This window comes from Cephus cinctus, unplaced genomic scaffold, assembly GCF_000341935.2.
Source record: "Cephus cinctus unplaced genomic scaffold, Ccin1 Ccin1_scaffold0814, whole genome shotgun sequence".
NCBI classification, from domain to species: domain Eukaryota; kingdom Metazoa; phylum Arthropoda; class Insecta; order Hymenoptera; family Cephidae; genus Cephus; species Cephus cinctus.
In genome coordinates, this window is record NW_014333409.1 from 247999 (window position 1) to 272438 (window position 24440).

The following is a 24440-nucleotide window of genomic DNA, read 5'->3' on the forward strand; positions in this document are numbered from 1 at the left end:
AGACTTAAGGTTGGAAAATATACGTTCGACATTGAAAGGTATTTTTGAGGAAATATGTTGCTCCTTTACTCTACATTAAACTGTAGTTTCTTTTTGAGACACGTACTGCATACCTGGTAAATGGCACTGCGTACAGTATAGTCGTTATTGATGAAAGTGTAAATAACCTATGGGATGTGTTCAGTGTATACAAATTGGATAAATGATTAAGATGGGAAACCGTTAGATCTAGCAGTGAGTTACTATTAGATACAGTATCGTTATATTTATCATGAATGATTTCCTATACGGAATGCAGAGTCATTTTGCGTAACTACCAGGTGTACGCGTATACTGTAAGATGGATCGAATTCTTGGCTATTCTAAAGTGATGTTTCATTGGTTACAGTGGAATTGGATTGATTGGTGCCACTGTCCGATAGATAACAACGAATGAAATTTCTTCGCTGTGCTTTCAAGTAAAAGAACGATGCTCGGAGCGGATCGCAAGGGAAATTAACCTCCAAACCGTATTTTATTTGTTGGATTGTCGCAGAGTGCAACAGACAGCTGGTAAAGACGAATGGTAAGTAAAAAGTAGTGAGTGTGAAAGAGAGTGAGAGAGGAAGGAGAAATGACAAGCGATTCAGAGTCGGCGTCAATTCGAAGTTGCCCGAAAAAAGCCGTTGCGACGTGGAGCGTCGAGTTTAATGGAAAGGATGCGCAGCGTCGGCGAATATACTATACCGATGTAATTTACGTCCAACGTTTCTGTGCGTTCTTTTCGCGGGACGCCTCCGCCATTTTTTTTCGAATTCTCATATATCAGCTTGCTTCGAGCACGTGCATTTACGTCGTGGGAAATTGGACGGGTGATCGAGGCTCACTGGAGAGAGAGAGAAAGAGAAAAAACAGTTAAACATGAACGGTTTAAAACGTTCTTCGTTGAATTTCGCAACGCCAGGCGTCGCTGTATTTATTTTTACTGCCTTTTTTTAAAATCCATTTTAGAGCTACCGAGCTTACGGGTAACCAGTTCATCTAATATTGGCTAAGGAAATATAGACGAGGCGAAAGGATGTTTTTTTAAATATTTTTTTGTAAAGGACTTTTTAGAGAGTGAGAGAGAAAAGGAGGAGAGGAAAAAGAGTCGAAAGGACTTTTCGGTGAGTGGCGATTAATCCAGCAGAGCCGCTCGTAAAGTGTTGTAGGAACGTCCGCCCTTTTGCAGGGTTGTATTTAGCATTGGGCGATATACGTGCGATGCATATTCTTTTTTCTTCTTCTTTAAAGCGGTAAATCCACGCTAGCGTTTACGAGCGAGAAACTGTTCTGCCTTAAGATACGGAGGGGCAGTCGATTGCGTTGTGGCTCATTCTCGAAATTGAGTCCTGAAGAAAAAAAAATGCTTATCGCCTGAACGAAGGGAATTGAGTCTTGGCAGACATGTGTCTAGGTATAGAAAGTGCAGTCCTTCAATCCAAAGCCATAAATACCCCTTGGAGGGTTGCCAAAGGTTAAGGACAGCCCACGAGTAACCGCACAATCTTCTCCCACTTGTGTCTTATGGTAAAGCAGAAAGAGAGAGATTGAAAAATGGAAAGTATTTATAAGAAAGAGAAAAATTCTCTTTGTAATTGCCAATTACTTCGTGGCGTTAATTTTTCTTTACACTCTGATCCTATAGCTACGTACACACTAGGAGGACGAAGAAGCAGGCAGACACCGTGGCAATAATAAATATCCCCAAGCACGATTACGCTCGCGAACCAACTCAGCGCATGCCTTAGTACCGGATGCCCAACAACAATAACGCCTTTAATTATTACTTGTAATTAAAAGGCATGTCTTGTGCGAGTAGACTAACTGTAATACCGGTAAATCGTACCTAATAACGTGAGGTACCGTTTGCCCGTGAAAAATCTTTGGACTTAACAAATATTTCATATTTCCCGTTTTCTCAAATTTTTTTACCCCTAAAAAAACTTTCATCGAATCACCTTTTTTTTTACTATAATAACCTGGGAACATCCGGTTGTATCTTTCAAGAAAAGATTCGGCTGTCACACAGCCCTCCGACCCCCACTCACAAAATACTTTAATTCAAAATTTTCCAAAACACCTGTTACCAGTGTGAACGTCACTTCGTCCAGACACGTTTTCTATGTTGAGTAAAATTTTATGAAGATTAAGGAATTTTACAGAACACGTTTATTATATACCTCCGGTAAAGGGACGATGGGAATTTCCAGAAGAGTTGATACACATTCTCTCTCTCTCTCTCCCTCTCTCTCTCTCTCTCTCTCTCTCTCTCTCCCTCCCCTTCCCTCTCTGGTCGCTAGGAATATTGGCATTTTATGAGGTTTCCCAGATAAAATTCGTTACCCTCTCGACAGCTCGTGGAAGCCATGGCGCCGCTAAAATGTTCAGCCGAGTTTCCACCGTTACGTACCCACATAGTTACGCATACGTAACGCGTATTTCAAAAAGCGGGTTTAATCGCGATAGTCAAAACTCTGACAATATGTGTGTATACATAAAACGCGAAAATATAATAACGGCCTAGAGTTCAGGAGTACAAAACGTATAACGATAAAAAATGAAATAAGACCATAAAACCAGACTCATCGAGAATGAATATCCAGGAAATTTCACGAGGTAGAATTTAATTAGTGTTTAACCGCTATGCGTCGGCTTTCATACGTACGAATGAGTTTGTTGGAAAATACCTATCCCACTAGAAGCATGCATACATGGTTGAGGATAACCACAGCTTAGGCCTGCGCCACACGATCGTTGTTCAAAAGCGTATTATGAATGCCGCCCGTTTCAATTATATTGATTCAAATTGTAATAGCCACATGAAAACGCATATTGATATTGGCGTCATATCCAGCTGACGTTAACATCTGACAGTCGTAACTTGCGTTCGAGTGAGCGTTGTGAATTATATGGTTGTAGTTCGCAGTGTCGCCACGAGCGCTGATGCAGCGATATTTATTAACCAAACATATAAAAGTTACGACAGTGTCCTACCGACGTCCATCGAAGTTTGAAATGATGTTAAATGCGATGATAAAAAAAAATAAGCGTCACAAAGTTTCGATCTGGCGATTAGAAATCGTAGATAACATTAACAGGCATCGGATTGACGTTGCACCGACAGACGTTGAAAGAACGTCACGTGGTTTTGGCCTTAATGGAAAATAATAAAGTAATCGACGAAACCGGCCTCAGGATCGTCCGCCGAGGTACGTATAGCTGTCAGCCATTATGTATACGACGTTAAATCGGTATAAGAGTAACAGAATTTGTGTAATAAAGCTGATTAAAATGATTCACGTTTGCGTCCAAGAAAATGAAAAATGATTAGCGTATTTTTCATCGTGCTACTACGCGCCTTGTTACCAGTAAATATTTGCACGGGAGAATGTGCGACCGCGCGCAAACAATTTCCGATGTTTCTACACGTACGTGGTACGATACGTTGCGCGAAGAAGGAAGTCAGGAAGGAGGACGAGAACTGTGCGGAACAGAGACTCTCAAACTGGCGCATACTGACACACTAAGAAACTGGTGAGGAACGGAAAATATTCTGACGTGGGAAAAATTTTTACTGTTAACCGTTGCCTACCTAACCTCCTGGTATTATTCTGATAACTGTAACGCGATTCCGCCCGCGGAAGCCGCACGCGTCTAGCGCCCTTTAAAAGCGGTAATGACGTTTAAAGTCTAAATAAAAATCCTATACATTGAACGGCACTGCGGAATTAAAAGAAAATAGTAGGCTTCGTGATTATTGTTTTCAAGTTTAATAATTTTGAAAAACGGTACGTCAAGTCGATGGAATTTGAGCGAACGTGTGTATATCGTACTACCCGAGTAATAGGCTTTATGAACCCGTGGTAAAAAGACTTACGGGCACGAAATCAAAATTACGTAACAGATCGAATCAGGATTTAATTTATTTAATGCTGCCCATAAATAAATCCATTGCAATATATGCGCGTATAACGAGGCGCAATATTGTTTCTAGGATGACCCTTATCTGCATATTCGATTGATTTTTTTATCCTGATCCGGATAACGTATAAGTTATCTAACAAGGACGAACATTGTCGCCAGCAGCAGGAATAACGTCGTCACGCTCAGCTGAATCGTCGACGTTGAATTGCAGCCGTCTTTTATGCACGTGACGCACGTGATCCAAGACTGAGGACCGATATTCTCCTTCAGTGCAGCACAGCTCCCCGATGACGTCCCGGCATAACATCCTCTTTCAGTCACTTTCCTTTGGTTTTCTGAAAACGAGCGGTTACTGGGATACCAAAAAAAAATTCAGCGTGATAGACAATCGATATACGTACTCGTGTAGACGATCTTGTAACAGACGTGATTTGCACCTTTTCTGGGACCTATCGTACCGGGAATGTCCCTTCGAACTACGTTACGTAACAGAGGAATATCCAGATCTAAAAGTATGAACGAGATTGAATTCTTTCTACAGTCTAAATTTTAACTAAAAATTGACATTTCCCTACCTGATTTCAGTAAGAAAATTTCGGTGGTACTGGTACTATTTGATCCGTCAGTACTGGAACTATCACTCTCTGTACTGGCAGTGGCAGTAGTACTGACGGAAGCAGTACTAGTATTTTCGGTAGAATTGTTTTCGGTACCGGATGAACTGGAACTCTCCGTAATAGTACTGGAGAATGTTTCACTGTGATCCGAAGTATCCGTGGTCACTTCAGATTCCGTAGAACCGGAAGCACTCTGGGTACTGATACTTGCTGAATTTTCAGTAGTGAACTTTGTACTTTGAGAACTTGATGATCCTCCAGCTTCTGTGGAAGATGCTGCGGACACTGAAGTTTGCGTGGAACTGGACCAGTCTGCGATAATCGCATTTGCCGTGGATGACATGGTCGAGAAACCACACGTCTCTATTTCGATATCTTTCGGATTCGATGAACAGGATGGATTATCAAAGGATGAGCATACGTGACACTGCAGGGCCAGGCCTGATCAAATTTGTTTGAATTATTAAAAATTTTTTTCCTTAATTTACTTTACTATACTCACTATGGTGTATTACGAGCAGTACCAGGATCGGTAATAAAGTGCCGGAAGTGCGCTCTGGAGACATGATGGCCTAACGCTGTCAGGACTGCGAATGCACTTTGGCACCTCTATGAATTCATAAAAGGAAGCGGACGTTTGTTATCACAGTTTTCATCGGCTATCACGGAGATAAAACTTGCGATTATACCGATACGAAAAACCGATCAATACCTTCGTTTATGGCGAAAAATTATGAGGGTACTCATTACAACTTGTGTAATAAATTGGCTGTCGCTATGTTCGTCATGATTATCATTGATTTCAAAAAAAAAAATAACAATCTTCTCCACTTTGTATCTTTATCACAATGTATAAATATATCTATAATGACGAATCCGTATATATTTATCGTAGTTGCAGATTTTGTATACTCTTTTTTTTTCCAACAATTAATATTTCAAGGTTAATGATGGGAAATAACGTATTATCTCGTCGAAGAAAAATTTAGCAAGCAATTTCCCATCGAAGGATCGTTCGCGATTAGTCTTCATTCAGGATTAAGGTCTCGTGGTAGATTTATACGGAGCTCCAATAAATCCACCGTCGCGACGTCGGCGTCTGTACCGGTATAAGAGTTAAGGGAGTCCTCGTAATGTTGCTCTGTACGACAGAAAAAAAAACGTAAGTCAGCTAAGAGAAGTAGAATTGTCGAAAATAGAAAGTAAAGGACAGCAGTATGCGAGTAATTCGAAAAAAAGGCAGACATAAGCAGGAAAAGGGTGACTGTGTATATGTGAGATCCGTCGCGGCGCCATGAAAATGTAAATATTTAAAATCCATCTTTCTTCACAGTTCATTCCTCGATGATGATATTTTCCCTGTATGAAATATGAATACCTTCGCTTTATCATTTCATATATTTTCTCTTGAGATATTTACATCCTCGTATTCTCATACAGGAATTTATTTATCTGTTTTACGAGGGTCTGGACCGGAAAGATCCCTAAGCCTCGAGTATGTCCAGGAGCAAATACATTCTATTGAATTCTATGTTATCCGACTGTCTAGGCAAGACTACCCAAAGTCCCAAGGGTTAAATGGGGGAAAAAAAAAATGTAACTTTTACGGGATTATCCCGAGGGAAGATTTCAGGGGTCTCCCCAATGAAGACTGAAGGAGCGAAGAGACATTTTGAAGAAGGTATTACAACCTCATAGTCGTAAGGTACAGCACGGCTCCTTTTATGAGACTAATAAATATGGCTGGCGATAAGCCAGCAGCAGTATACCTGTATATATGTTGATTTAAACATTTAAAAAATTTATGAATAATTTCATTACTAACGAATCAAATAAGAAGTCAACTTCATCGTCGACTACGAAAACTGTCCAAGTATACTTGGAAGCCCAGCTAAGCTGCTAGTATCCATCAAGAACTTTGCTTCCTCAGCAAGTTCAAGTTTTCTTATCTAACCAAGTACTCCACCTTCCGTCGGCAGCAACGCGTTTCGTTCCTGGCGTTATTTTTCCAGGACGTCAGGGGGTCATCGGGGGTCGTGAGAGAACGACTAGTCCCGGGGAACTGGTAGCTCGGCAAGGTTACCGGATGAGATCGAGGCACAGAAATAGTTTCTGAACCTTGGCTGAGTTTCCTGCGATTTTAAAAATGTCCAATTGGTTTGTCGCTTTATTAATATGAACGTACTATACGGGTGGACGTACCATGGAATTTCACATAGCTATAGAACAACAGATTCTAGTGGCCATAACGTTAGGTCCTACAAGGTACCAGCAGACTCGACTGCACGTACCTCTCTTGGGTCTTCTGTGAGAAGATCCGCGATAATGAGAGAATCCGGAGGCACGAGGAAGGGACCGTCATTATTGTTACTTTATTGTACCTAGCACCTCTCTACGTGATGGTATTCCCTTCCCACACTCAACATCAGGAATAACAATGACATAAGGACGGTACCGTGTCGTTGACTCTGAGTATTCTTTACCCCCATAAATCCCAGCGACCAGAATGAAACGACCTGTAGAAGCGGCTTCGTAGCTGATGCTGCTGGAATGTGCCAAGTATCATCCTCAAAGGACGGATCGGCTGAGGTGGGTATAGCAAACTTGCGCGTAGGTATGTAACACGTCGGGAAATGGCTGAACTATGCGCTTCCCTGTATCTTTCGCATCTATAAGATTCACAACACTGTCTCACGGACCTGGCTGACTGTAGCCCACCTTCTCTCGAGCATCCCATATCCACCAGCAGGTCCCTTACACCTTCTGGGTACACAGTGCGTAGGAACCCGTATAGAGTTCTGCATACTTTCATCAGCTTGTCAAAGCAACGTGCAAATGGGAACGCGACGCGTCGTTGTGAATAACGAAGAGAGGCTTAAGGAATCCTCTTCTAAGGTCGAGCCAATTGCTTCCTGGCTAGATACGTACTTGGTGACGTTACTCAGGATCATTACTCCTGGACGTCTTTCCACCTGTGCCATCATCCGCTACCTGTAACAACTACCTGACCGTCTTGGGTAACGTATAGGACATGGAGCTGATACAAAAACCTGTTACTCACCACACTTCATTGAGCTCTTATCTCTGACCCAAATCATCGCCACGTTCTAGCCACTAGGTCTCGTGGACCTGATGAGACAACGTGGACTAGCTATTTGTTCCGGTGATCGAAAGAATCCGTTCATGGATGCTGTATAGCTCCGGTCCATTTTCATGATGATCCTGGGTTCTTCGAAAGACAGATCTATTGATATTGTATTATTATCATGATAAGGATGAAACTGTTTCTAAGTGGTCCGTTACATGATCTTCGTGTCTCTTCTGGTCCATTCGCTGATCTTGATCAAGTGGAGGACAACAATGAGTCTTCGCTCCGATATCATCTCGACAACGTCATCCTCTTTAATTATCACCTAGGGCAGGGAGTGGCGCTGGTCGGAATCGTGTACTCTATGGATTTTTCGTAAAGAGGTAAAAATGAAAAGTGAGGCCATCTATTGTAAGAACAAAAGAGTTATCTCGAATATCTTATTATCTCTGTCTCGAAAAAGGGGAAATACGTGGTTTCGACTTTTTAGCAAATTTTCTTCTTTTTACCATTTACGAGAATCATCGATAGCGGCGTTTGTAATAAATGGGCATTCTAATCAGTAACTGATAAGGCACTTTGATTATTTTACGAGGATCGCCGTGCGAGTATTCCTGAGTTATCTCAAAGTTTCTCTATGTTGATAATGGTAACCAGTAATGACTAAAGACTTTTTGGGTCAAGGCTCGTGTTTCAATTCTCACGGTGACTCTTCTACGTACGTACTACTAACTACAGGTATACTGTACGAGTACTGCGAGTACCACCGACTACAGTGTACAGGAATAGACCATGCCCGAGCCTCCATCATACTAAAACTGAAACAACAACCGTCGACCGTCAAAGAGACGCGACACTGCTCGCGATAAGCAGTATTATAATAATTTATGGCGACCATATGCGGGATGTTGAGGTCGACGTGGCCTTCAATTATATATATTTTCGTTTCCCCATTTTGACACGTTATTCGCATAACGCATGGTGACTAAGACGAAATTTTCCAAGTCATTGTCGGAGTACTCGGTAACCTCACAAGGATAATTTAAAAATTCCAACTACCAGTACCCAAGTGCCTACGTATTAATTCATTCTTGCTGATTATTTTATATTCTCTCTGGGAACCTGAGATTTAATTGTGATTAATCGCCCGGTTCTTTTAATTGCAAGATAAGCGTAGATAATTATGGGAAATGTACCGGGGAGCATTGTTTTTCCGGATTTCCATGGGAAGTTCAGTCGCGGCATGTAGAACCCGATAGCAGCCACTGCGAAAGTCAGCTTCAAGCGAAATAGTCTGTTCTTACGTTTTGCTTGCATTTCCACATACGTCCACAAGTGTGTACGCAGTCTGCACTTAGCCATGCACCATGCATAATTTTCTTTTACACGAAACCCGCACTTAACCTTCTACCGGTGATCTCAAGTCGACACGTGGTTCACGGTTTCTCTATGCAGAGTGCACAGTTGTAGCTTCTATAATGAAATTACCTATAAGCAGACCCTATGGGATATCGACCAGTAGGAATAAGAAGCGCACGATGACCAAGCGATGCCGTAATTGCACGAACGACTCTCTCGAGATATCTTATAGTTACGTATCATACGTGTAAAGGTGGATTCACAGTAAAGTATCTAATGGTGAGTGATGTCGGATAATAATTCATGGCGATGAGCACTTTCCAATTTCTCACTTGGATTACCACCTGGAAGATTTCTTACTGTTACGTTGCCCACTCCGAGGGAAGCTGCGAAATGCAGAAGCTGCGCTCTCTGCGATTTAAAAAAAAATAATATTTCCAAATTACCCAGATCCAAATTTATATTATTCTACTTTCAAGTGTACAGCTCGCACGGTAATGTTGGCTGCGACAAAGTTAAATGCAAATTCTGAGGTTTTTTTAACAGGAAATGCATAGAGGCTGACAGGGTCGTATGTGTAAAGGATGTAATTTGCATTTTGCACTTTCTGAACTTTTCTATCTGCATACGAGACTTGAATTTTGCTATGGGCGATGTTTGCGCTGTCGTGCTTAAGCCCAGTTCACACTGTCCAATACTAAAGAACTATGGAGTGAATCGTACTGGTGGTTTCTTTTTCTCTCTCCAAAGTAATTGCGTATGTATTACTTTCCGCCCTTAGCATTTTCCTTTGAGCCACCCTTTGTTTTCGTAACGTTGGGCGAGTTTCGTTGTGGCGACAATGGGCGTCCTGTGTTGATATTAACTGCAGTTGAAAAGACTGTCTTGTTAGATAAAGAAAGCGGTATGCTTCATTCATGATTGCAATGAAGAGGAGGCAAGGAAAGAAAAGAATCTAGAATGACATTAACCTAGATACCAGATCCTGACCGACTGCCAGGTAAAAGTTGTCAAGCATGTCTTATGCAAATGAGTTCGGTAATTTTTTCGCATTTTGTAATAAACGCCCAGATAATTGCTCGCCTGACTATGCAGGGTTACGTTATTTCATTAATATCCGAGCTTTTTATCATTGAGTTTTGTATCTGGGGAATTATTCAATAAATATCTAGATAAGACGCTCAACATTCCTAGGAATACCTTGAATGCCGGGAAGAATACTTTCCTTCGTGTAATGCCTAACCTAACCGGAAGTAACTGAGGAAGGAAACACGGTTGGTAAACAGACAGACAGACAGGTAGGTAGGTAGGTAGGTAGCTGTGCTAGGTAAGTACCTAAGTAATGGTCAGGGGTTGGATGAAAAAAAAAAGACTGGCCTTCACAAGCCATTTGCCATAATGGCTGTTAGCATAGTTGCACTAATTTCCTTTGTAGGCTTCAGCCTGGTTTTCACGCGGCCTAAATTCCATCAAGACTCACGAATACTTACACCAGGGTTCAATACTTCTGCCACGTGAAAGGTCTTTCTGGTTAACAGGGTAATTTCCTTAAAAAAACGTATCGTACTCTTAATCACCGTTTGTTGACAGAAAATCAGGAAAGTCATTTTCTATATAAAAATTTTTGAAAAATCGTACAATTATTTTAAGATTCGACAAAAAAAAAGTTAATAAACGCAGCATGCAAATTTTTTAAACATACAAGAGTATTCGGGGTACTTAAGTCGGTACAGATCTTAAAAAGAATTCCAGGTAGGAGAGGATCTTTTTTTTCAACGATTTCTGCAGAAATTCATTGACCCACGCCCAGGAGACTCCTTTTCGTTCGTTGAACCCTGCACAGGAACTTTCACAGTCCCAGCAGGAACGGTCATCGCTTTTTCGAATGTTACCGACTGGGGGAAAGGTAAAAGGATTCAAAGTCAGAGGACTCGGATCTCATAGAAAGTAACGTGTGTTTCGTAATAGCAGGGTACGTATTGAGATTTTATATGAGCCTCGTGTCAAAGACCGCCGACGGGCAAATCAAACCACGAATATCTTATAGTATTAACCTAGACCTTAAAAATCATTGGATCTTAAACACGTTTCAGTGTAAAAGCGCCATGAATTTCAACCAGGATCATACGAACAGATAGGCATACACTTTGTATGTTAAGTATTGATCAAAACAGTGCTCGTATGAATAAACGTGTATCGAAGACGAAAGAAAAGCTGACACGTGTGTTAAAAAAAATTTTTAATTAAATAAATCATTACAAGCCAGAATCGAAAACAATGGCGGACCGATCGAAGACCATGGACGCGGATGAATAACGTTTCTAAAGAGAATGAAAAAAAAAAAAAAAACGATCAGATGGATGAAAATGTTTTTTATCAACCGTACGACGGTGATGAGCCCTCTAATCGAAGGACGGGCAGAATTCGCTGAATAATTCTACGAAATTACATAAGGGCATGCAAGGTGCGTCCACGTGGACGCGCCATAAATTCAAATAGTCACGTAGTGCGCATGCGCATAAATTTTTTCCCTGTACCGAGTGACATGGGAACATTAATAAATCCTTGTACGGTACAGAGCGTTTCAGTGCAAAACACCTGAATGATAACGAAAAGTCAAATACGATTTCCATAATAAAATTGGAAGTTGCCAATAAAAATACAGTTATTTTCACTTGATTAAACATCACAACGCCAAGTGGTACTCGACAAGAGATTAGTTTTAAGAAATTGAGTATCTCGATAAACGAAAATATTTACACGCATGAATCCGAGATAGAGAGCTATCTATACCTATATATACACTTATTTATTTATGAGCGACGTGACGTCCAAAGCTTTTGAATAATTCATACCGCCCATAGAATACTTTTCCCTAGACTTTCGTTATCCGTCCATTATCTTGGATTTGTCTTGACCGACCTGTACCTGTATCTTTTCTCTTATATAAGAAGCACATCTGACATACAGTACCAGGACTGGTCCCATTGATTGCTTGCAGGATCGGATTAGCAATAATAAATTAATCAACGATATTCTCTCTTTATTCCAAAAAATTAATCGCTAATATATTTTATTGTTAATTTTATTTTTTTTTTTCGTCTTTATATTAATGATATATTATTACCTTCCAAAAGGTCATTCCTTTGACAGGTTATTTACAGCACCCACCGCAGCTTCGGCTAACCTCACCGGTACCGTAATTGCCATGATGGACGTTACACGGCTGAAACCTTCACCTTGGCTCGGCACGAACTCAACGACTTCCTTACGATGAGACATACAGCAATTTCCCCGGGGATAATAATCGAATACTCCGTAGTAGATTCCATTTGGGATAAGGACACCAGGAACCGTGACACTTTGGATCGCGATCCCTCAAACGTTCTAGTATGCAATACATGTATACAGCAAGGCATACACAGTGCGGGATCGTTTCTAAAATCAATTTCTAATAGTATCGAGAATCTGCCTGTTTCTCGACTAATGGCCGCCCGAGGCGCAGGGTACACGTGTGATGTATAGGACAGTTCGTAGAAGAGTAAAACGAGGAAAACAAAAGAATTATAATCCAAGAGTGTGTCGCAGTTGTATTTAATGTGACATATCATTTTTATTAGTCCGTTAAACGTTTTATTTGTATTCCTCGTAAGATCCGCGGATAACGATGACTCGCATAGATCGACGAGATTCATCGGATCTGATAAAAGTTTCAAGCTCCAGGATTCCTTCGTGGAGAAAGCACCGCCTCGACGAAAGCCAACGGGGTTTCGCACGTCGTCAGAGAAAGCCGACGTCTACCTCATTGTTGCTCCGGGCATCTTTTTGCTTATTCGTAGATCTCCTTAAGGAGGGTCCCACAGGTGTGTCTATACCCAGGAGGCACACGTGTTCCGATATATGAAATACGCCCCTGGCGAAAATTTATTGTGTATACGTAACGTTAAACCTCGTATACTATAGTATGGTTTAATATAGTATAATATATATAAATGACATACTAAATTCCAGTAGCCATCACTCCAACTGTTTTCTATTGTCTCTATGGGAGTCACAGATTTTTTTCTCCCTATTTCTTCTTTTTTTTCTGTTCCTCCTATTCTTCTTCTGGGACGTTCGCTCGGAATCATCCAAGCGTTTCGTATCGACCTCGACCTCGGGCTGAATCTCCTTTGCGTAACCCTCTCCTAATTCTCAGGACAAGAACGACGGAACATTTAACGAGCAAGCAGATGATTACTTTCAGGGTCTGACAATCGCCGGGTTATATACGACCTCGAGATTCGTGTAGAAGATGGGAAGTATTTTGTACTGCGGAGAAGTCACTTTTTTTATTTGTTCCTATCAGCCGAATGATTCTCTTGAGTATCGCGATATTTTACTTTTACTTTTTCTTTTTTTTTTCCCCCCCCTTTACTTCATACTCTTTTCACTACTTTCGTTGATCTCTTTTTCCATGTATCCAGATTTTTTCATTTTTTTTCAGTCGCTTTGACAGATACAGCGATTTCTCAAAGTCACACAGTGAGAGTTTTTTGATTTTTTCGATGCGCTCCATTTAGTAGTAAATGAGTCCGGCGATAATGTTTATATACGATAACTATGATATTAGCACTCAATATTAATGGCTGGAAAGATTTGTTTATCATATATGTATGTGGCTGACTTAATTATTCCTCTCGCTTGCTAATGGCTTAGCTTGACGTCTTTTTCTTCTCGAAAGCCAATCAGATGCTCCGTTCATTTTATTAACTGATTGATAGCTATATATATATAGGTACTTATCATGGCAGACTTCGAGGCTACCGGCAAATTTTTCTTTAACGCCTGACATTCAAAAGAGATAGAATTTGCTAATAGTCAAGTGCATGTAGTAGATCCTTTCTCCAGTGACGTTTATGTACGATTAAGCGCGCAGATCATGAAATCTAATAGTTGCGCCTCCAGCGCCACCGTAAAGAAAGCGGAATTTATTGGTAACGGAAATATCGTCTGCCCACTCGTCCGATATACAATATGTGTCAGTGATACGTATCTCGTACGTACGAGTCTTTTCGATACGTCACGAACAAAGTAATAGACGTAATCGGCCAAGTAAAAAAAATGTGTATATTGTGTACAGTCCTGTATAATTATATTGAAGAAAAATAAAAATTTTCTTAAAAATTGTTTGCCGCCATTTTTTCATTACTACCCATTGATACTGGTGATAAGGGCCAAGAGATTATCAATTATTAAAAATCGCATTGTTAAGGTAATTATATTTTTGTATATCGGACACAAGATGGAACCGTGAGAATTCTATCTCAGTGTGAGGTTTTTGTTTTAACCTAAAAAATCTATTTCGCCTACTAATTTGCACGGGGTTAGATGTAATCGTTTGCGAAGGAGTCCTTCCTTTCGAAATCGTGTGTATAATAGACCCGTGCCTGAGGCGTATAAGAAGAGCGAGCGTGACGCGCCTACATTCAGACTTCCAGAGTATCCAGGTCCAAGTTCCTCTCGCGGCCAAGTTCAGGGCTAACAAGATCCGATCCTGGTTTACCCCACCTTCTCCACAGCGAGTACCTTACAAAAGTCCACCTTCCTTCCAGACTCCAGACGACTACGGACCCAACGCCATAAACCTCAGGGGCCTTGGTTCTCGAGATCGTTTTATTTCGTGCCCGCTCGTCCCTACAGAGTGGGCTCCTTTCGTTTTCTTTTATTTCTGCCTTTCTCGCGCCCCTTCGCCATTACCGCACCACTTCCTTCGTCGACCTGGCGAATAACGTCGCGACCCACCGACCACGCTTAAGCACTCCGCTATAGTCATATTATTTTTTTTCTCTTAAAATTCGGTCCATGAAATTCCTAGATGAATTTCTCAAAGGATCATTATCTTTTACGCTACTTTTTATATATCCAAAATTACTCTCAATTCTCAAAGCGATGGTCATCTTAAGTGACGCTGATATAGATACCAAATTCTATATAGTATATCATACACCTATATTACGTACACACAGTAAACGGATTTGCTGCCGTTCAAAAGCATCAAAGGAGCACGTAATCCCCGTAGATGGTGCACGACCGAGCGTAAGGTTTACACAGGGAATTCGTTTGACTTGTGCAAATAGGTCCTGTAGGTTTTGAACAGGCACGTTTATCTGTCTATAGGGATGGAGTGACGTAAAGCGGATCGGCAGGCTCTCTCGTTCACTTGCTCGCTGCGAACCAGCCTGAATAGTAGAATGGCCAGTACGAAGTAGCTTTTACGAAGTAGTTGTTTGACGTCTCCATTCGATCGATAATACGCCGAGATACCGCACGAGCAGAAGACCGTAACCGGGTCTGTCAGTTGAGATAAGGTAAATTCTGGGTATCGATCACAGGTCCTGCAGCAGTTCAGTTTACATTCTGTGGACAAAGAAGCCATGTCATCATTTACTTCCACAGACACTGTGCTGAGTGAGGATAAAGTTTCAAAAGAATTTTTCTCAACTACTTACTGACACTTGAATACTTCATTGTACACGGGGAATAGAATTTTTCTTTAAATATTCTCCTCGTGAAAATTTGGATATGCGCAGCATTCATGAACGTCCGATACTACCGGAGTCCCTTTGAGTCCTGAAGGGATTTACTTTTTGCTTTCTTTACCTCTCTTCCTTGTCTTTCCCTTCACTCGCTGCCTCTCGCTCACTCTCTTTCCCTTACACAACGTCTCGCGTTCTCCGATCCTTCGCGTCTCGTGGATGGCTTCGCCGTCTGCATCCTGGAATGCGGTTGTTCCACTCGAGAAGGTATCGCCGCCTACGTATTCTTGACTTTAGTGGGATGCTGTGATGTAAGAAGGATAGGAAGGTTAAAATTCGCGAAGGGATACTCACGATACTGACCTCGTAAACCGGGCGCCATTGTTCTCGATATACGCGATCGATTCTATACTGGATAAATCGACGAGGCAGCAACATGGATGAAGAATTTCTATAATTAATTGTGAGTACCGGGTTCACGTAAACGGGTAAGAAAATCAGTATTATCATAAATCATGAAATCATTAACAATCTCAAGGATATATTGGATTTTTATATCCCTTGGATACACAGGATAATATTTATACAGGTACGTACATCAATCAGCATTTGACAATGTGCCGTTACGTCCAGTTACCAATTCTTTTTTGGTACTGTCGATGCTCATTGAAATTGGAACCGTGTCACCGGAAGTGGGGCTCTGAATAATTGCAAGGAAGTGGGAAAATGGGACCAGGTAGTACATCAAGAGTAATGAACCTGCAGGGCATGTTGATAAGGAGCCATATCTATAAATCAGGATAAGAAAGCTTTCATTCGGTAAACTTTCTTTGTTTATGCCTTTCTAGGAAACAATCACCAAAAATAGTTACCTGTCTCATAAACTGAAAGACCTCCATCCGGTTCCGGTAGCGAGTACTTATTCAGAACACAAATAGACGTAATCCGTGCAGTAAAACATGTCGTGTGATAAATCATACCCAAGCGTTGAATTGTCATGTTGAGATTTTCTACCGGGTGTTCGATAAATAATATTATTATTTACATCACGTAGCAAGCATTATTTTATTAACAACGCTCAAACGCTGAACACTTTGCCTCCGGTAGAAGATGCTCGTTTACCTCTTATAAACGAACACTTTACAAGGAGAAAATGGGAAGACCCGGGATTGGCCTGGAGCCATCATGTATGGACCATTAAAGAATCTCAGGCATTTGGGGTCTATCATTAAAATCTTGCTCGACGTCATGGAAGTAAGCTGCTACGAATTGGACGTTTCCCATAGTCGTCATCAATGTCATGAAGATCAGGAGGATCGATAAAACCGCTATCGTCATACCTAGTGCATCGAGAGCCAGGAGATCTTGGTGGATGTACGGGATGTAACGGATGGATACTGCGAAATATGTAAAAGAATAAATTAAAAAAAAAAAAATTTCACATTCTTTACGCAAACTAAAAATTACCTGGTGCACCTCGAAGGACTCGTCTCAAGCGGCTCGTCGTATCTGCGTGACAGCATCGTAAAGTCTCTGTGCGCAGCCACCATTTTCTGAAGACGAGATATGATCTCGTAATCAGGCGAGCAAATTGGCTCTGATAACAGCTTCGCAACGGACACCCGGAAGCTTTGGAGCTGCAAATAAAGTTAAAATTACAATTTAATACATTTTTTTTCATCCGATCCAACTGATCCTTATCCCTTGTTATTTGATTGTTTGATTGGACTTGTAAATCTTATGCAAGAGGATCGCGACGCGACCGATTTGCAAGTCGCTCATGAAATCCTGGCACGCGTCGCTCCATGAAAACAATTCGCTAATGTTTCGAAGTAACTTTGGCGAATGGTAAACGTGCTCAGAATAATTTGATCATTGGGTATTGTATCATCCAGACAGGTAGGTATAGCTAACTACGTATGCAAAGACTAAAGGCGCATGTGCAATGTGGACACGTGCTATTCAAGATCCTCCCGCCCTGTCACGACAGTTTCGCATTAAGGATTCTTGAAATTGCGAAGGATTTGTGATCCACTACTCATGAATTTCCAGGAAATCAAACGTTCACTGCTTCAATCCTCTCCACTTGTTACATCTCTTGTCCTCGTTTCATAATTAAGCAGTTGGACGACCGGGTTGAAATTGCTCCAAATGCGATTGCGTATGAGGAATCGCGACGCGGCTTGGATTCAGGATTCGCCAATTATGCAAGATCACCTAGTAGCTGGGTGCGGTAACTACAGACTCTTTTTTTTTTAGATTAATTAAAATGAATGTAACAAATTTACCTGTGACTCTCGTCTTGTGACATCAGCCAGGTTTTGCTTAACCTGTGCCAATTCGTCTCTTAATAACTGAAGAGAGTGATCGTTAATTGATCTTTCTTGATCTGCAGTTTCTGTAGTGTTTCTTATTTGATCCTTGAACATCGTCAATTTCCGGTTCAAACGCGTCCTCAGCATCTCACTCTCTACAAGACGCTTCTGCAATTCCTCGATCTTTCTGCTTCGTTCAAGGGCGGCAATCTAATGAAGATCATTTATGGATCGTAAACAGATATCATTATCGGGATGATCTTTCATTATCTGACTACCTTGTAATCCGCGGCTTCCGTAAGCTGCGAACTAAGTTCACGATTCCTCGCTTTTTCCTCGGTCAACTGAGTTTGAAGTCGGTCCACCTGCTTCTGTAACTTCTTCGCCCTATACAAATTATTCATATTAATTATTTAAAATTTATTGACGAATCTTTTTTTTAAAGAGAAAATTTTTAACTACCGTAAATTCGCCTCATCGCGTTCTGTTTGTAACATCGACTTCATCCTGACGCTGTCGTCCTGGAGGGAGAGTTTCCGGCGCAGAAGGTCCAGGTGAAGATCTCTACGTTGAAGCTGCTCCCGGAGTGTTCTCACCCGTCTTTGCAGTTGGTAGACCACTGAAGTCTGCGAAAAAATTGACACAGTTCTTGCGTGAGCTTAGACCTAACGAAGTGATCAATTTTTTCATTGCTTTCCCAGGATTTTCACAGGTCGATTCGGTTATCCTGCCGAAAGGATCTGAATAATAATTTTTGTTTTGTTCTCATGAGCCTGCGCAAAAAGGACTAAGCTCTACCAAGGATTCACGTGCCTACGTCTTACTTCTTTCAGGTAAGGAAGCTCGTGGAACGACCGCTCCCGTCGTATCCTGGGAAACGTTGTGTAGTTGCGGCACAGTAGCTACGTATACGAGCGCAACAACAGAGATAAGGATTAATATTGGATACAGAGAATCATCGGGAGATACTTATTTATCTCGGACAATTTATCTTATTCATCACCTTGTCCACGAGCTTGTCCGTTTCCAATCTAGCTAGCTGCTCGGCTCGCATCAGAAGAGATTCAGTTTGGAGGTCGATTCCAACTTCTTGAGAAATTTCATCCATTTGCATTGCTTTGCCAAGTCGTTCCAGAAAGGTCATGAACTGTGAAATTTAATGGGAATTATTGATGCTCAATCACAAAAAAAGATTTATTTAAAATGGGATAATAAAAATTCTATTGTTACCGTCTGCTTATCTCTGCGCAAAGATTCTTTTGACAGCTCGCAGCTCGTAAGTTCAGCTTCCAATTTGCGAAGTTTTGCTTCGAGAGCCGCACGATCTTCCTCCAGTGAACGTGTCTTTACCATCGTCGTCTCAGCTAATTCTGTTTGACGATTTGCAGTCTCCGTAGTGAGATTTAATTTTTCTTTTAGACTTTGAATTTTCTGGGGAATAATTCATTGGTACTTGATATAATTATCTTGTTATCTAGATAAATTCATCTCACCAGTATTTGATCCTTGTTATCTGCAAGTATCTCTCGAATACGATCCTTAATGGCGTTTTCATTAGATTCGACGAATCTGTTAGGAGTGCTCAAGAGGATAGCCAGAGATTCCAAAAAATGCCGAAAGTCATTTTGAAGCCTTTGACCCTTTTCCTCACGAGCCTTTAAATCCTCTGTACGAATTCATATTAATGAGATATAATTCTATTTAAAATTGTTCAAAAAATAATTCCCTAGATTCCAACCTCTTAACTGACAAATTAAAGCTTCCTGATTTGATATATTTCCAGTGGCGCTAGTGATGCTTCTGTTAGCATTCACCAGCTTGTCTCTAAGTTCATTCAAATCCCTCTCAGCGACGCGGTATTGCATCTCCAAACATTCCTTTTCCTGCAGTATCAAATAAATGAAAACATATCATAATCTTAACGTTTGAAATTGCCACGAAGCAGCATGTGGAATCTAGGGTTTTTTGAAATCCTACCTGACGTAGTCGATCCAAGTCGACCAACTGCGCGCTGACTTGCCGTTGCAGCTGTTCCTTTTCCACGGTTACTCTGTCCAGTGCGTCTCGGCAATTTCTAAAATCCACCTCCACGTTCGTCAAGTGCGCCTCTACGTTTGTAGACTTGCTGCGTAAACGATTGACTTCCTGAACAAGTTCCTCGGCTTTGTGAATTGCCACGTCCGGACTGTAATGACTACTGTCAGTATATTCCACATTTAGAGCATGTGCCAATCTTCGTACAAAGTCCTGGATAAGAGGTTAGAATACGTATGACAGCAGAGTCCCGACAACGTGAGTACAGATTTCGTTATTATTAAATTGTATAACCTGGAGATTGAGACGTGCACGTTCCTTCAGTTGAATTTCCTCGGTGATGTTGTGTTCCAGCTGTCGAATTTTCTTGTCGTATTCCCTGATTTTGTCTTCGTGATACTTAACCTCTCTTTGAAGACCCTGTATAGTGATTTCATTGCGTCCTTGATTAGCATAGAGATTTCTCTCTCTGTCTTCCAACTCCTGAAATCAACTTACTAGATAACAAGTTATTTAATATTCTTTATATTATTTAGTAACTCCACGGACCTGTATTCTCTTCTTTAAACTGGAGATTACAGAATTCTGTCTTGCTGCTTGTTCCTTGAGTTGATCTGCTTCGACCTGGAGCTCTACGACCCTCTGGTCGCGTGACCTGACAGTGCTCTTCATTTCCTGAAGCTATATACTACAATGGTTAGTAAATTAAAATTATTAAATCAAATTCCATAACATTTTACCTCTGTCATAAGCCGATCACGTTTATATTCTAATGCCGCCAATTCGCTTCTAAGAGTGGTGGTTACGTCATGTGTCATCGCGTCTTCCGGATCGATCTGTATGATGGACATAAAATTATGAGGAAACCTGAGAAAAGTACAATTACAACAATTATCGTTTGTACTTACCTACACAAAGCTACGTGATATATCACAGATCATTTTACTACAAAAAAACACAGATTTAAAAGCATAAATCGATAATTATCGATAGATTCCAGAAATAGGGAAAGACCTTTGACATCTACACGGTTCTGACCTTTGACCTTACTCTCTATCTGAGAACGCAAAATCTCGTGGTAATCCTCATTCTTTTGAAAATCCCCACGATTTTTAACTTTACTCGTAAATCTTGATAAGCTCTTGGATACGTTAATCTCGTTATTTTCAAAATGACACGTACTGTATATGGTCACTCGATAACACAAATTATCGCACAAATTCACGTTCTAATACGATGATAATATATTGCAGTATAGAAGAAAAGAAAATTTATTTTTTTTAAACAAAAGTTAGTTTTTTACACGTAACAGGTGAACTTGACAGAATTTGCCCTAACATTATTTCCCACTAACATAAATTATCATGAAAGCACACTCTATGGTATTTGATTCTGTTGAATTCACCAGCAACCCCATAAATTCTGGTTATGAAGCACAAGTTAGGGTTTCACCATGAAAACTTTTTAAACTCATTTTTTTTATCTTCCACGTGAAATAGACCCGAAATTTTCATCCCCGTTATCAATATAGATAGCGCTTATCTGCTATAGTGAAATGTTTTATCATGATTCCTGTAGGCGCTATATAGGTGTGTTATTATATATTAAATATTAAATTTATATGTGTGTATATATGTATATATATATAGCCTTGCCTTGCGATATCATCCTGACATATACGCGAGGCTTCTAGCTTTGCGAAGAAAAGCGATCTGCACGAATTGGCGGTTGTTGCTTGAATACAAGATAAGTAGGTAAAGCTCAGTTCACAAGAAGATAAAGTTTACGTGACTCGAATGGTGCTATGCACGGAGAGACTCCTGCGAGTTACTATACAATAAGAAGGGTGCAAAGGGGGTAGCTGTTACTATAAATAAGTTCTGCATATCATGGACATTCGTACCCAGGAACCAGGAAAGAGCAGGTACCTGGTGTTTCAACTATTATGAATATATTGGAAATCAATTTTAGGCTTTGTCTCAGAAATAATATTTATTCGAATCGCTGAAGATTCAGCACTCCAAATTATTTGATCAATGATGGACGCTGTCCGTTTATTTAATACTTAATTATAAATACAAGATGTTCTCTATTGAATTTTTACATCTGTGGTCTTTGACCTCATGATAATTATTAGATTACTCGCGGCTCATAGACTAAGTTAAAAGTATATTTAAACTGTCATAGGATGAGACCCTTTGTTGATGGTAAAATCGTGCATTGCTGGTGAACACGATAGATACGGAAAACAGGTGAAATCGATTCTGTGCAACGCTATGGCAACCCACTCTTATTCTTCTACAGGTCAATATATTTGCTTTTACGCAATCTGTAGCAAGGTTATATCGAAGGGAAAATACGTATTTTTGGAATATGAAAAAATTGGAGCAATGACGTATATGTAATTAGATAATCTATTAGACAGTGGAGTGAAGTGTTGAAGACGGAAGTAAAATTTTATTTTTATTCGATTCGACTAAATTCACCTACATTTGTGCTTGTTTAGCGTGCGGATGGTGTACACGTGACTTATGGCATCAGGTGTCATTGGATTGGTGCAATATAATCAGGCGTACCAATAGTGAAGGGTTGAATGGTTGTATTAACGTAATTATTGTTAAACCTGCTGGGGTGATGAAATACACAGAGTTTCGAAGATTTTCAGATCCTCTTCCGTGTTTCCTGGTGTCTCTTTTGTTTCCTCCGTAGCCATTTTGCACTTTCTATTTGTTTATTCTTGGTCTTGTTGCTCTTTGATTAATGTCGTATTTTAAATTTGCTGCAACAACTTTCTTCAAGTGTCCTTTTTCGGGTAGAGATGATTATTGTAAAACATTTTCTAGCTCACGTTCTTCACCTGCTGTGACGGTTTTATTCGCTACGTTGATAGTACTGAGGTAGAAAAGCGCTTCCACGAACGATTGAATGTCAACACACGAAGCAGTTGTGTGGTCGTCGCCATTTCTGCTGAGCGTCGGCCTCAAGATAATCGAAGTTTATCGATCCAAGAAAATAACGCACGCTGCTCTTTGGAGAAAGATTGTTTTTATTGTTGCTAGGATAGATGGTCGATTGCAGACTTATTATGGGTACGTCTTATCGAAATTGGAAACAACGAAAGTAATAGATTTAATGTTGTTAATAAATTAATCATTAAACAATTTTATAGAAATGTTTATATTGTGTATTATGATTTTTAATAAAATGAAAAAACCGTTTAAACAATATATTTTGCATTGTGTTCAACTGGGTAATAGTAGAGATTTTTGCTCGAATGGTAATTAAATTGCGGGGTCGGTATGGCAGTCTTAGAAATTTTACGTCATCTACATTATTGATAATTGCTAAGGAAGTTCTGCTTCCGGTAGTAGATTTCTTCTATCGAAACCTATCTTGAATAATCTGTACTTTTCGTGGTTTCTTGTTGTAGGGTGCGCAGTTGCAAGGATGCCATTTCACCAGTTCAATCCGTTCACTGGTCGTCTAAAGCAAACCAACCATCTACAACCACTTTATCCACTTGTGAGTAAATTTTGTAAATGCTCAAATAATGTTCCGAGTATGATGTCAAATTTATCTGATTGTCATGCGATTTCTCGATATATCTAATTTTCATATGAGGGTACGGTCGGATGTGGGTCCCTACGAAGCAGACGATAGTCTCCATTTTCCCGAAATGCGTTACGACATCTTTTCAACACTAGATACTAATTGTATTCTATAACGTCAATAAAAAAAACTTTTATCATACGCGAAAACATGATATTTTCAAGTTCTGTCACATTTTATAAAACAGTCAAAAATTCAGCAATTTAACCTATATTTGGAACGCCCTGCTCATGTAACAGGGTCGTCGTGGATAAGTATACATTTATATTGGCGATTGAAGGAATTCTCTTAATTGTAATGCAAACCTATTATGCTTGATATAATATCTATAATTCTGAATGGTTGTTTTTTTTTTACAAGGGACAGGAATCTATAAAGGAGCTTTTGAATTAATTCATTTGATGTTATTGAACTATGATTCTTTTTTCTAGGCACCACATCCACTGGAAAAAGCAGAACCACCAAAGATGCTGTGGGACTCAATGTTGACGAAACCTGCAAAGGTTGGACCTTCGGTCGGTGTTGCCCGCTTCTCGAAGGTGGATCCAAAACTTCTTGCTAAATACAAGAAATTCCAGGTGAATAAATCAATGAAGTTTCTGTTTAATGAGTTAATATATAATAATATGATAATTATTTCATGTTTCAGGAACCCAACGGCATTCCTGTATACCTTAAAGGAGGTCCAATGGACAAAGTACTAGTTGGTCTTACATTTGGGTTAATTGCTGTCGGTTTGGTTCAATTTGCTGAGTTTGTCTATAAGGAAGCAAATGGTATTAAGTGGGAAAAGTGATTTAAATATTTAGAAACAATACAGAGTCATGTGTAGATATACATTCGTAATGTATGAGCATCGAAGATGATGATCATAAAAGTTATTTGTAAAAATTTGTCTTTTTATCATAAAACATCCTCCCAGCTATTCCTACTTGATGGAATCTATACCATTTTT

The 24440-nt window shown here is 40.2% G+C and overlaps 3 protein-coding genes across 16 annotated transcripts; 1 reads left to right on the forward strand and 2 right to left on the reverse strand.

Annotated features, from left to right (window-relative positions):
• Nucleotides 1-3926: 3926 nt before the first annotated feature.
• Nucleotides 3927-8471, reverse strand: LOC107270733 (serine-rich adhesin for platelets). Of its 6 annotated transcripts, none has more exons than XM_025088064.1 (6): nt 8160-8464; nt 7262-7975; nt 5065-5703; nt 4521-5003; nt 4347-4451; nt 3927-4280 (listed from the first exon to the last, which is right to left on the reverse strand). In XM_025088064.1, the coding sequence occupies exons 3-6, from the start codon at nt 5126-5128 to the stop codon at nt 4075-4077; spliced, it is 858 nt and encodes a 285-aa protein (XP_024943832.1). In that variant the 5' UTR covers nt 5129-5703; nt 7262-7975; nt 8160-8464; the 3' UTR covers nt 3927-4074. The 6 variants fall into 6 exon arrangements, with proteins under 6 accessions (XP_024943832.1, XP_024943831.1, XP_024943830.1 ...); XM_025088063.1 differs by having other exon boundaries at nt 7262-8012; XM_025088062.1 differs by having other exon boundaries at nt 7262-7791; nt 7866-8464.
• A 7995-nt stretch (nt 8472-16466) lies between these two features.
• Nucleotides 16467-22861, reverse strand: LOC107270743 (coiled-coil domain-containing protein 170). 6 transcript variants are annotated; one of them, XR_003060655.1, is made up of 16 exons: nt 22500-22861; nt 20617-20712; nt 20426-20557; nt 20171-20359; nt 19820-20089; nt 19581-19725; nt 19336-19508; nt 19073-19273; nt 18846-18989; nt 18667-18744; nt 18305-18468; nt 18121-18229; nt 17816-18052; nt 16995-17164; nt 16650-16924; nt 16467-16537 (listed from the first exon to the last, which is right to left on the reverse strand). XR_003060655.1 is itself a non-coding variant. In XM_025088087.1 (16 exons), the coding sequence occupies exons 3-16, from the start codon at nt 20692-20694 to the stop codon at nt 16774-16776; spliced, it is 2241 nt and encodes a 746-aa protein (XP_024943855.1). In that variant the 5' UTR covers nt 20695-20712; nt 20785-20821; nt 22500-22514; the 3' UTR covers nt 16574-16773. The 6 variants fall into 6 exon arrangements, 5 of the variants coding, with proteins under 5 accessions (XP_024943855.1, XP_024943854.1, XP_015601525.1 ...); XM_025088087.1 differs by lacking the exon at nt 16467-16537 and adding an exon at nt 20785-20821 and having other exon boundaries at nt 16574-16924; nt 22500-22514; XM_025088086.1 differs by lacking the exons at nt 16467-16537; nt 22500-22861 and adding exons at nt 20785-20821; nt 20915-21998 and having other exon boundaries at nt 16574-16924.
• On the forward strand, nt 19997-24376 carry LOC107270745. 4 transcript variants are annotated; one of them, XM_015746056.2, is made up of 4 exons: nt 19997-20134; nt 23307-23398; nt 23917-24063; nt 24135-24376. In XM_015746056.2, exons 1-4 carry the CDS (start codon nt 20113-20115, stop codon nt 24279-24281), a joined length of 408 nt encoding a protein of 135 aa, XP_015601542.1. In that variant the 5' UTR covers nt 19997-20112; the 3' UTR covers nt 24282-24376. The 4 variants fall into 4 exon arrangements, with proteins under 4 accessions (XP_015601542.1, XP_015601543.1, XP_015601540.1 ...); XM_015746057.2 differs by lacking the exon at nt 19997-20134 and adding an exon at nt 20481-20572; XM_015746054.1 differs by lacking the exon at nt 19997-20134 and adding an exon at nt 22138-22180.
• Nucleotides 24377-24440: the final 64 nt, after the last annotated feature.

Coding starts and splice junctions, on each gene's coding strand:
- LOC107270733 (XM_025088064.1), bottom strand. CDS start 5,128: ATGTCTCCAGAGCGCACTTCCGGCACTTTATTACCGATCCTGGTACTG. Junction 5,004..5,064: donor ACTGCTCGTAATACACCATA/GTGAGTATAGTA, acceptor AAATTTGATCAG/GCCTGGCCCTGCAGTGTCAC. Junction 4,281..4,346: donor TTACAAGATCGTCTACACGA/GTACGTATATCG, acceptor GCTCGTTTTCAG/AAAACCAAAGGAAAGTGACT.
- LOC107270745 (XM_015746054.1), top strand. CDS start 22,153: ATGGCAACCCACTCTTATTCTTCTACAG. Junction 22,181..23,306: donor CCACTCTTATTCTTCTACAG/GTCAATATATTT, acceptor TTCTTGTTGTAG/GGTGCGCAGTTGCAAGGATG. Junction 24,064..24,134: donor CTAAATACAAGAAATTCCAG/GTGAATAAATCA, acceptor TTCATGTTTCAG/GAACCCAACGGCATTCCTGT.
- LOC107270743 (XM_015746039.2), bottom strand. CDS start 22,589: ATGGCTACGGAGGAAACAAAAGAGACACCAGGAAACACGGAAGAGGAT. Junction 19,726..19,819: donor ACTTGGATCGACTACGTCAG/GTAGGATTTCAA, acceptor TTGATACTGCAG/GAAAAGGAATGTTTGGAGAT. Junction 17,165..17,815: donor TCACAAGACGAGAGTCACAG/GTAAATTTGTTA, acceptor CTTTATTTGCAG/CTCCAAAGCTTCCGGGTGTC.